The sequence below is a fragment of the Ixodes scapularis genome, unplaced genomic scaffold (genome assembly GCF_016920785.2).
Source record: "Ixodes scapularis isolate PalLabHiFi unplaced genomic scaffold, ASM1692078v2 PGA_scaffold2__306_contigs__length_199485367, whole genome shotgun sequence".
NCBI classification, from domain to species: domain Eukaryota; kingdom Metazoa; phylum Arthropoda; class Arachnida; order Ixodida; family Ixodidae; genus Ixodes; species Ixodes scapularis.
In genome coordinates, this window is record NW_024609857.1 from 150261376 (window position 1) to 150274197 (window position 12822).

At 41.5% G+C, this 12822-nt stretch overlaps 1 protein-coding gene across 1 annotated transcript; it reads right to left on the reverse strand.

Annotated features, from left to right (window-relative positions):
- Positions 1-5760: 5760 nt before the first annotated feature.
- Positions 5761-11606, reverse strand: LOC121836402 (calphotin-like). Its single transcript, XM_042291293.1, has 3 exons — positions 11176-11606; positions 9131-9229; positions 5761-6812 (listed from the first exon to the last, which is right to left on the reverse strand). The coding sequence occupies exons 1-3, from the start codon at positions 11179-11181 to the stop codon at positions 5934-5936; spliced, it is 984 nt and encodes a 327-aa protein (XP_042147227.1). The 5' UTR covers positions 11182-11606; the 3' UTR covers positions 5761-5933.
- Positions 11607-12822: the final 1216 nt, after the last annotated feature.

The window sequence follows — 12822 nt, forward strand, 5'->3', positions numbered from 1 at the left end:
GACTCTCAACTAGATTTAATTGGTCGTAACAGCAGAATAAATACTTGCTTGGTCAAGAACCAAAAAAAAAAAAAAAACAAGAAAAAGATAAGACAGCCATGGCTGAACGATATATCATTACCACAAAAAACCGCATCGTACGTTCACGTTCTACACTAGTCGCAAACAAGGAAATATATTTCCCTGCCACATAGGGCAACAGACGAGCAGCTGACACACTCTGCTCATAATCTAGATACATCTAACGCCTCGATAATTTCACGTGCCATTTGATCATGATGGGATGGCGTTTGACTATTTTACATCGCTGGAACTCTAATATACCGTCGCAATCGCTGCAATGAATGCCAAGGTGACCAGATACCGCAAAGGCCTCACGGTCTCTTAGTCTTTCATTGAGAAAGCGGCCTGTCTGGACCATATAACGCCGGCCACAGGACAAAGGAAGAGAGTATACAACTCTTACGGCAAAAGTGACAAAACAATTTCGATGCTCAGTCACACAACCTAAGGCCTCCCTAGAGTTTAGGGTTCTGCATAATCTTGACCGTTTATCTGCTGCGGAAGATAGCACGTCTACTTTACTTCTGCCTACTATTCGTTTTAGGTTGTGAGACAACCAGTGTACATATGGAATGACGACAAATTTTTGTTTTTCCCGTTTATCTTTTTTGTACGCATTGTCACCACCTTGATTTTTTTGGGGATAGGCTCGGCAACCGCCATCAGTAAGTGGGACGAGAACCCAGCTACCGTGAGGTGTTCGGTTTGTTTTTTAAAACTTGGCTAAATTTTATGAATGCAGGACTTTCGAAATTCGCAAGCATAAATATAGCATATCTTCGCTATCGCTCTTTTTACAACTGCACAACGTAAAACGAATAGCAGGCAGAAGTAAAGTAGACGTACTATTTTCCGCACCAGATACACTGTCAAGATTATGCAGGACCATAAACTCTAGGGAGGCCAAGGGTTTTGTGACTAAGCATCGAAATTGTTTTGTCAATTGTGCCGTATAGGAGTAATATAGTCTCACTCTTTGTCCTGTGGCCGGCGCTATGAGGGCCAGACGGACCGCTGTCTCAATGAAAGCCTAAGAGAGCACTCCTACAATGTGGCGTCCGCGGTATCTGGCCACCTTGGCATTCATTGCCGCGATTGCGGCAGTATTTTAGAGTTCCAGCGATGTCAGATAGTGAAACGCCATCATGAACAATTGACACGTGGAATTATCGAGGCGTTACAGATATCTAGCTTAGCCACTGAAGTGTGTCAGCCGCCCGCTTGTCGCCCTATCTGGAAGGAAAATCGATATTTTTTTTGTGCGTGACCAATGTAGAATGTGCGCGTGCTATACGGTTTTTCGTGGTGATGATGTATATCGTTCAGATATGGCTGTCTTATCTTTTCGTGCTTTTCTTTTTGTACTTGACCAAGTAATTATTTATTGTGTGGTTGCGACCCATTTCTCTTTATACTCCTAGACTTACGAAAAGATTTTGATACTGTGCACACAATGTTCTACTACAAAAGCTTAAAACTTGGGGGGTTCGAGGACTCGCATTAAAACTAATCAAACCCTTTCTTACAAATCGCTACCAATATGTTTATATCAATAATCAATCATCAATTAAAACGAAAATACAAAAAAAAGGTGCTCCTCAGGGTTTCATCCTGGGGCCTCTGTTGTTCATTGTATATATTAATGATATAACAAATATACCAGGCTCTCCTCAGTTAATAATGAATGGGGATACAAATATATTTTTCGCCGGCTTTACTAAAGAGTGTTTAGAAAATTCAGCAAATCCCTACCTCTGGAACCTATCACATTGGCTACAAACCAATCGCTTAAGTTTCAATAGAAGTAAAACTACGTATATATACTTTTAGGCCAGTTAATAAACGAGATTGCAGCTCTATCAATGTAACGTTTGGTGGCACCTTATTAGAGCACGTAAGAGATCAAACATTTTTGGGTATGTGGTTTCCCGAGGACCTATCGTGGAATACTTATGTTAATAAACTTAAAACTGAATTATCTCGAGTTACTGGTAGCTTATTTAAAAAAGAAAACTTAGTGCCTACCTGGTTAAAACAAACGTTTTACTATTCCTTATTTTACTCTAAAATTAGTTACGGTATTTTGGTCTGCAGAACCACAACAGCTTTGAAATACTATAAAATAATTATAACACAAAAGAGAACACTACGTATATGTTAAAACTATAGAGGAGGTAAAAGAAACTTTAGCACACAGCCACTCTTTGTAAAATATAATATGCTCAAGGCAGACCAAGTTTACTACTTTAAAATTTTACAGTGCATACATAAGAACGAACTGTACACAACCATAACAAATAGCATGAGCGCATATACGCTTCAAGATTTAGAGATAAAAATGCACACCATAAGAACAAATCATGTCCGACAAACTTTACCTTTTCAAATAATTAAATTTTTAAACAATACAGATATGGAGATAGATTAGAATAGAACTTTCCATGAATTCAGAGGTAAATGCAGAACGCTTCTGGTTGGTGGTGCTATTATATTTTAATTCTGAATTTTTTCTTTTCTTTCCTGGTTTCTGGTATCCCAAGAGTATTCGTGATTTTTATATGTATGAATTTAGACCATTCTTTTTTCTTTGTCAAAGTTCTATACTAGTGACCCTCCTGAATGAATATTTAATGACGTTATTAATGTTGTGTGTGACGCTTGGGGTTTTATTATTTCAGCCGATTGCCGTTGTATAATCTAATCTTCACTCTTGTTTGATGCCTGGTTGCTTTGTTGTTATTGACGGTGTGTTTTGCCTGGCTTGTACGATCCTGTGATTGCGGCTTCCAGAGTGTGTATATTAGTTCTGCTTTGTTGCTTTGCGTTTGTATATGTCGCTCCTACGTGATCTGCCACGGCTGAACTGTTGGGGGGACAGAGGCTCCGTCAGGCACTTGTGCTTTAACTCTGCCCCCCCCCCCCCCCCCCCCCCCATGCGGAACATTCTATAAAATGCCTGCGCGTCTACTTACCCGCAATACACTCAAGGTCCAATCTCCGCGATGTACGTAATCAGTTCAGCGAATGATTATGCGAAACATCCATTTAGACCTGAAAATGAAGTCTGGGCTGTGGTATTACGCAATGCAAAATGCTTGCATTGCGTAATGCCACAGCGCAGACTGAATTTCAAGGTCTAAACAGATGTTCCGCTTCACCATTCGCTGAGCTGATTTCGTAGAACGCAGAGATTGGGTCTTCGAGTGTTTTGCGGGTAAGTAGATGCGTAGGCATTTCTTAGAGTGAAATGTATTCGTAAAACAAATAAAGAGAAAAACTAGTTGAGAGTCAGCGCTGTGTTTGTGTCCTACTTCTCGTCCCTCGCCTGTTGCCCTGTTTTAAACCTTTCAATTGTGAAATAGTGCTCTAAATAGTCAGACTTATGACTCAAGGAATCATACTGTACAGAATCGCACCCAACAAACCCTGCATTTGGGAAAGCGATATTTCTCGAAAAATATCATACCCACGGCCTTTTCTTGAATAGTCCGCAAGTATCCAAACACCAGGTTCTCAAGTTCGGTCGAAACCGAACTTGAGAAAACAATTCGGTGGGCAATTTTCGACAATTTTCAGCGATTACCGGAAACGAGGAACCCGTGTTATGCTTCTTCTGTTCTGAGGACAATAGAACATTGTGCCTCACTTCAGTGGATTAAACGAGAGTATGCGAGTTCCATTTCAGCTGAGAGAGTATTGCTAACGTGCAGCACTACAGCCGTGTTGCAGTCGTTAAAAAGTGATATTTGCGAGAAAATCCCCCATTGACCCTCTCAGCATGTTCTATTTTCTAATCTAGGCGGTTCCTGAGGGAAAATATGCTGTAATGTTTGGAGGTGGGCTAGTCGGTGATGCATTGTAAACATAGAAAATATGCTCTTTATAGGAATTTATTAACTTGATATCACGACAATAAAGATCACAATAGAGTGCTTTAGTAAGCCATTCGGATACCTCCGATACCTTCAACGCATGCGAAAAGGTGGCGGCGAAGTACCTTAACTTGTTATTAAAGTCATCGGAAAGATCTACTAAAACTCTTTATTGTCGTTAAAAGATTTACTGTTTGCAGCTGCAGATATGTGTTGTCCGTAAAGATTATATTTCCTTTTCTCAGTGGTTGAAGTACTTTGTAAACGTCCCTGCATTCGCCTTGTGTTTTTTGTTTTGTTTTAGACTAAGCCATCATTCATATTCATTCGTAAATAACGCCGTAAGCAATGTTTCCCATCAAGGTTACGGAATACGTTTAGCACTTTCTCTCTCTCACGGCAACGTCTGGATATCTTGACGCGAGAGGTCGCGCCGTCAGTATAGCCATGAACTTCTCGAGGCGATGTATGGCAAAACAACCACTCCTCACAAAGCGGAGGAGCAAACAGGTCCTCCTCGTTTCATAATGAAAATGACTGGATCTAATTGTTCGTTGCCCTCAATTTTCACGGACGGATGAAGCCGACATGCGTCGTAAACAAACCGCGGCGCTGGCTACGTATATGGTGGCTACGCTCATCAGTCTTACACGGATGATATCAGCGAAGTAACTCCTCGCACATGGAACCTGACGTGCGTTGTTAATGCTATTCCAGGATCGTAGCGGCGAACTTTGAGGAGTGCCGCAGCGGTTTAGGTCCGGGGAGGGGGCTATGAGGTAGGCAGAAATAGAATATTTTTAATAACCTCTTCAGCGCAAGTGAGCTCCAATAGGATCTGGCTGACGAAGAATGATCGCTGGGAAGAGATATGACTGGAGTCGGTTCTCTGCTTTGGCGTTCGTGTTGACCAGTTAATCCGTCGCCCTTTTGCTCCCGGAATTTGCTCTCCGGCATGAGGCAGAGTAGATGGTTATTTCAGAGGCCGTCTATATATTTTAAGAACGAGATGAAGCGCCGTCGCCCAAGACGCTTCTCAGATAAGCCTGCTACTTTACGTGCACAGTCTATACAGATAATGTATATTTAGTGGGATCCGAGATTAATACCTAAAGTTCCGAGTGTACGAAATCAATAATGAAGAGATTAAAGGGACTAACACCAACTGCAGTTTTGAAACAAATCCGTGCCGTTTGATGAAAGCATTATTTCCACTAACCTTTATTAATTAGAAATGAGCTGTTTCTGCAACCAGCTCTTTAATTCTCAATTTGCTTAAACCCCAGAGTAGTTTACACTCGTCTTATTCAGCGGTATCAGGATTATTGAAATGATATTCGTATGGGACCATTGACAATTCGTAGTAACTCCTGTATCCTTTATTTTTTTGCATGCCTCTTGATCAGTCGCTATTTTCACTGTATTCCTTTCTGTTTGGTAATCCATTGTTACTTTATTAGGTCTTGATACATGGTGCACGTATCTGTACTAGCGAGAGTCTTTTGCGCGTGACATTATTTCTAAAGCTGACATCAGAGGACATTACGCCGAACAATTGCAAATGTGAGTACAGTAATTCCTCGTACTTCCGTCCTTTGGATGCAACACCAAAACTTGTAGCAGCAAAAGCCCGTAATGATGTGATGACCTCCGCCAAACCTAATAAAGGTTTATCTGGTTCCCCCTCTGCTTTCATCATCAATTGAGCGAGTTCTTGTGGATGAAACGGGTAATCAATTAAATTACCACGCAAAGGAAGAGATGGTAACTTTAAAAAAAAGATAGCAACATATATATTGAACACAAATACAACAGGGAAACATAATACACTAACACCAGACATTTATAAGCAGAGAAGAGACACAGTGATACATAAAACTATCATGATCAGTAAATGTGGCAGCAGCGGGCGCCTACATAAACAATCTCACACAAACTTGGCAGTCTCCTTCCGTAGGTTCATCCAAATAACTTAACAGACTGAAACAAGCGCAGGTTCTAGCGTCCGTATTTACCGTGGCCACCGAGGTACGCTTGCCCTGCCCCAACGAATTCGATTGGTACCACACGGCGAAAAACGGGAGCAGGAACCGCGTACGTTGCCACAGGAGTCGCTGCAGCGTGCGTCGCCACTTGAGCCGGCCCGAAGTTGGCGAACTTCACCGCCGCTGGAGCCACAGCGGTGTACGAAACCGGCGCAGCTGCTGCCGCGATTTGATGGCCAACGCTGGAGACACGGAATGGGCCTCCATAGGCGACTCTTCCATAAGGAGCGGAGGCATAGGCCAGTCTCGTCACTGGAGCGGCGGCGTAGGTGATCCGTGGGGCAGCAGCAGCATAGACGATTTGAGGAGCGTTGTATGTTACCTGGGGCGCAGCGACGGCTACTCTGGCGACTGGGGCAGTAGCGTAATTGAGTTGTGAGGCAGCGTAGGTTACCTCAGGTGCCCTGTAAGTGACCTGGGGAGCAGCGACGGCGACCCTCGGGATTGGGGCGGCGGCGTAAGTGACCGGGGCGGGCACGGCTACCGGGGAAGCGTCGGCGAGCGATTCGGCAGGGGCGGCTGCCACATCTACTGGAGCAGCTGAGAGGCTGACTCCGTCTAAGGTAACGTCGCCGTGTGGCCCCGTGGGACCCATAGGCGCGTTTATGCCGACGCCGGATGGACTCGATGGAGCGGTGCCTGGTTCGTTGGTCGCCACGGAGGCCCGGAAGCCGTGAATGTCGGCCACGTAGTGGACGACACGAACTCGGCCGTCGGCGTCGGTCAGGCCATACGAGCCTACGGTGTTCCCGTTGGCGTCGCCGGACTCCTTGCGCCACGAGCCGCCGCTGGTGTGTTTTTCGTCGTATCCGAAGTTGTAATTTCCCAACACCTGCGAAGCAGATATAGCAGTAAGGCATCTCATTTTTGTGCGAAGAGGATATTTGCGGCACAACGAGAACTGGACAGAAAATGGAAAATTAACGATCATCCCCCCCCCCCCCCCCCCCCCCATTTTGTTAGAGGTATTGGCGACTTTTTGGTACGAAAGGATGGCTTTAAAAATCAATGTAACGTTGGAAACTTCTTCACGGGTCTTGTCGATAACTTTAAAAGGTTCAATGAGATGTTGAGGATTCAGAACTCAATGCTAATAGGTGTATGTTTTATTCCAACAGCAACCTTTCACTGTTAAGGAAGCAAGGACGCAGCGGCTTCCTGTCGCCCAGTCATACAACGACGCAGAGGCCTGAAGAGTATTATGCATTCACTGACACCTCAAGAAACGGATGACTTAGAGATTCCGGAGCGTCTTTCTTTGACTCACCAGCTAACGGGATTCTGGCATCAGCCGGTAAGCACGCCAAAGAACAAATTACGATGCAAGAGGCATGAGCTAACATTAAAAACGAGCCTGTTGGTAAGTAGTTAAACATTCGGAAAAAACAAACCCGAAAGGCGACGAAACCCCGACGTGTTTGGTCCCCTTTCGGGTTTATTGTTTCCGGATGTTAAGACGTTTGAGCATATGCGTCCCTTAAGCTTTGCTATATAACAACGCTGGTATATAGGTAAATTATTAAGTATAATGAATACGTTTATTTCTATAGAGACGACAATCCTCAATGTTGTCTACCGGGACTGTTTTAGCTCACAGATCCAGATCATTGATGGCAATCATATTAAGAACAACGTTTATTTATGTTTACATTGTTCATGCATCGCCTTATAGACATCATTTAGAGAAATATGGCAAATAAACAGACATACGTCATCGTTTTTTAATTCACGGAACTGCGTAATTTAATTAACAGGATGACATCCGTCTAAACAAATGTTATTTTACGTAGGACTTATTTATCTCTTCTTTTTTTTTTGGGGGGGGGGGGGGGGCGGGGGTCACAGGACACCTTAATAATGAACGCTCTGCAGTTTCTGTGACCTTTTCTCATCAGTGAAAAAAAAAATTAAGTATCTTGAGCTAAAAAAGGACATAGATGTAAACCACAAATTTTATGGGTTTTTCTTTTACGGGGGAATATAATTAACCTCGAGGGTCACCTAAAGTAAACCAACCGCTCTAATTTTCAGGCTGTTCTGTACGCTCAAATCAATTGATGATGTGCCATAGTTTATATCATTTGTTCGTGATCCAGCGAAATAGTCTGAACTATGGCGGTTCGGGCTCCCTAGTTTCTTTGGCGTAGGAAACGTGATTTATGCTAAAAGTTAAAAAAAGTTAAATCAGGTACGTAATTAGCCGCAACAGTTATCTCAAGCTTGAGACTCGCGAGATACATTGGGGATAAGACAAAGAAAGCAACGAATGTGAAACCAAATATTTTCATTCGGCCCAAATAAAAAGAATTTTTCTCTGCACTCTTCTGCTTACATATTACGCGTAAAATGACTCCTTCCAAAAGGCACGGTAAGAAAAACCTTGCACATCACTTTGATTTTTAATAAATTAGCTACATAATTTTTAATATTTTTAGTTTCGCATTTTCGAAAATTCGTGGCCATATAAAGATTCGGACGCATCACTAAGCATCGTTCATTGTTATTCGCTCGTAACTTATGAAAATAAACGTAAACAGCAACTTCGTGATGTAACGTAAATCCAATTTTTATAGAAAAGGATCGAAAGAGAATAACACATTCTCATTAAAGAACATTTTAATCTACTTCATATTAACAAAAAAGAAGATACAGCCAAAAAGTTGAAGTAGTGAAAAAAGTTGTTATTGACCTTTGTAGAGTTTGAAAAAATGTATTGGAAACGCGAGTATCTCTTTGATACACGTTGAAAGGTATTTTAAAGTCAGAGTCTCTCTCAAGGGATTTGTTTATTATCGCTGATCATTCTGCACAATGTACGACATTCTGTATCGAGCTAAGTTTGTTTTCTTAATTAGACGCAGAATGCTTTTTTTTTATCGCTGTATCTTACGAGCAGCCACTTAGGAAAGAGCGTTTCAGCAATCTTTACATTTGAAGGTATATGTGGTTTGACCACTACGCTGGAGCAGTCATTCACTCTTCGTGTGCCTGTTCATAAAAGAGGAAGACAAAGTATAGTTCGGTGAGGCAAAAATATAAGCGTTGTACTTACACCGTGCGAGCAGCCTTGAAGTTCAGCTATACAAGTTACCAAACAAAACGTCATCTATCACTCTAATTTGGAGGCATTTCAAAATAAATTTTACTTACATCTTGAGTTCGATGTTGTGTGGATACGCCAGACTCAGCCACTGTATTCTCTACGACACCAGCGCTTGCTCCAGCAGCCAGAGCAAGTATAATAAAAACCTTCAAATAGATAAAATACATTGTTCATGATTAACAGAAAACTTGAAGACATTTCATAATGATTTATGGTTTCAAACTGCAATGTTTTACAATCTATGAATAAAAAATGCGACGCAGGAAATGAAGGACATTGAAAATATTAAAAAAAGTGTTTTAGGGTGTTTTAATTCAAATTAATACGCTTACTCCTATGTAAAATAAACATAGTTGCTATTCACCTCCCTGGGTATTGGGCGAAAATAAGAAAACATTCAGATCTGAATTACTTAGTAATTACATAATATATTCTTTCAATTTGAATATTGTTGCGGTAAGTAATATATTGTCCAAACAAAGCACCATGTGCTGTAAATACCGGGTGTTTTTTTTTTCTCTTATTCTTGCAGATTTGTTTTTTAAAAAAAAAGCCATAAAAGCTGCCCTTATCCGGTTTGTGCGAGTAAGTTATATGCCCAGGGGGACATTATGTGGGTAGCTAATCTTTCCGATAAGTCGGCTAATTAATTCAAATTCACTAATGAACGTTTTAATTAATGAAAATAGGCATATGGTTCCAATACAAAATTTGCTCAGCGTCGTCTGAAACCCCTAAATCAGTAATTTTTTCGAAAGGCTTTGAGCGCGTGAGAAGCGCGGTAGTGCGCTGAAGTTACCACTCGCGGAGCAGGTACAAGGCTGATGCTAGATAGGAGACGGGAAAATTGCGCGAGCCTTACCGAAACCGCTATTCTCGTACCTGCTCCACGAGTGGTAACTTTAGTCCACTACTACGATTCTCACGCGCTGAAAGTCTTTCTGAAAATGACTGATTTAGGGGTTTTGGATGACTCTCAGCAATTTTCTAATTAGAACCATATGTCTATTGTCACTACCTAAAAAGTTAATTATTGAATTTTAATTAATCATCCGACTTATTGCAAAGATTGGCCACCCGCATAATGTCCCCCTGGGCGTAAAACTCACTCGCACAAACCGCATAAGTGAAGCTCTCATGGCTTTCTTTTAAAAACAAATCTGCAAATATAAAATAAAAAAACACCCCTTATACGTATATTGAACGTAATTAAGAATAACTACAATTAAGATAATTTCTGAATGATTGTTAAGGTGCTTAAAATAATAAGGATAAATAAAATAAAAAATATAAATAATAACTTGCCATAAAAAAAAAACAGACTTACTGAAGCTTCAATACAAATTCAGAGCTCGTCATTTACCGCATACACGCAGGGCTGCGCTTCATGTAAGGTGTTGGAAGCAGCAAAGGGCGCAGGAAGAGGATTTCAAATATTTATTTTAATTAGTGTTGTGATAAAAACAAAACAAATGTCGACTGTAATATGAGGCAAGCACAAGTGCCAAATGAAAATATTTCTTACGTAGCCATGAGCGAATGCATAAAATCAAAATTATTTTGTTTTTCGCGCTATAAGGAAACCCAGAGGCCCCCTTTCTAGTGTAAAGTACAAACAGTTGATGTTTAAAATGTGTGACTAAATTTTAAAATACCGTTTAAATGAATAGGGAAGCATAGTTTAATGAACGCAATATTCTAAACATAATAATTTATTGCTAATCTTTTTGCGCGCATTTTAGAAAGGCAAGAACCCATCGAAGTGCATTTTATACCAATTCGTATGAATTTGAGTAAATCAGACATTTTAATAATGCAACTAGACATCGAATTAGCACGGTTTATGTTCTCATGACACGCAGGTTAAATTAAAAAAAGGCTCGAAAATAAGATCACTAAAAAACGAAGCTTTCTCCAAGTAAAAAAATACAGTACATTTTATATTGCTGGATTTTTTAAATTCTGGAGAATTTTAAATTTAATTTGATCTTTTAGAGAACCGGCCTTTATGGTTGCCTATCTTCACGGGACAACCCCCTGGACATCAAGACAACTTCTCGCTTGAAAGGTATGTATAAAATTCCGACCTCACCTTCATTCCCAGCGTCTTTCTCGAACAGCACCGTTATTCCAGTGAAGACGAAACAGCGCCAATCTTCCGGGGGTACTCCGCGTTGCGTCCCATTTATATACAGCCACCAATCATGTGACGTCACCAACTGCCCCTTCCTGCCTTGATCCACGCGGCTCAGGTTGAACTCTTCCGTTTGCTCCACCGCCTTTGCCAGACACTGACCGCGGGAAAGTAGATAACCATATAAAAGATAGCTAACGAGAAAAAGAGGGAGGAAGAGAAAGAGGAGGAGAGAGCGAGAAGACGTAGAAAAGTTTAGCGGAGATCTTTGACGTGCCGACCGTTCGAACCCTAAATCGGTCCGAAGATCGAGGTCACCTCTAGCGAGCGACACATGGACACGCAGTTGGAAGGCCACGCCCCCCTCTTCCTACTACGGAGTTACGAGTGGGAAGTGCTGTTTAAGATAACCAAGCAATCCACCGGTTTGAGTCCCTTTTATACTTCTTTTTTACTTGCTCTTTGGCTTGTGTGACAATAGCCGAGACATCTGTTTAATGTCCGCTTTGGAGTTTCTCCTTACCGTATATGTCCGTTACACAACATAACACTAGAACAGCAGTTTTACACATTTTTAGCTTTTCTATACTTGTGAAAAGTTTGATCGGTTTTCTTTTGTAAGTGAAGCTCGCGGTTTTCTTAGGTAAGTGAAGAAGGCGAAGTATCAAAGAAGTCAACAGACCTGCATGATCGTCCTGAATAACAAAAATTAAAATTCAATAACCAAGACTACGTACAAAGGACAAACAAAGATTGGGAATGAGTCCTGACAAGAGACTTGCCTTTGTTATCAAAACTACACAAAACACAATTACATCAAAGGTTTGGCGTGATGACTGATTCTGCGACGAATAATGTAAATAAGCGGAGTGGGGATTACTCTTCCACTATCGTGTTTTTAAAGAGAAAGTGGTATCATGCGAACACTTGGCAAGTCAATATATGTGTTCTTTAGAGAGGGGAAACATTTAAGGCATCCATATTAATTCTGTGGCACATAAATCGAGTTTCGAGAGCAATGCAGATGTTAACAGCCGAACTTCACAAGCTTAGTAAAAGAAGAAAGGGAATTATGAAGTTACGATAGGGATTTAATTAATTATTCAACTGATACGAATTGAACACTTCTTAATACCCTAAAGTATGCTGGTGTCATGTACGGTTGCATTGTCATAGAATCGTTTCGATTTTTTTAATGAATAAGAATTCGCCACTTTTGGTGAGTGAGTATACTATCGCTATCACGTTGAGCGTATAGCCAACGCGGGGTAGCGCCGCGCACACAGATACTGACTCGTCGCAGATATTGAGCTCACTAGCTCTCCGGCCAATTAAAGGCACACTGACTGCGCTCGTTGTACGCAACGTCGGAGTATAACAGAGTCTTTCTGTGCGCTTTAAGACCGCTTTAAGTGACCCTTCGTATTATGTGGTATGAATTCGACGTTGTTTCATTAATTTGGGCGCAACGCTGATTACTTGGCTGATTACCTGTTTCGTCACTTCTTTGTTTGCTGATAGTGAGCTGACCCTTAGGTCCTTCCACGACTGACGCTAATGCGGTCAAAGATATGTCAGCCGCTAGCACGGCGGTATTTTACGCGC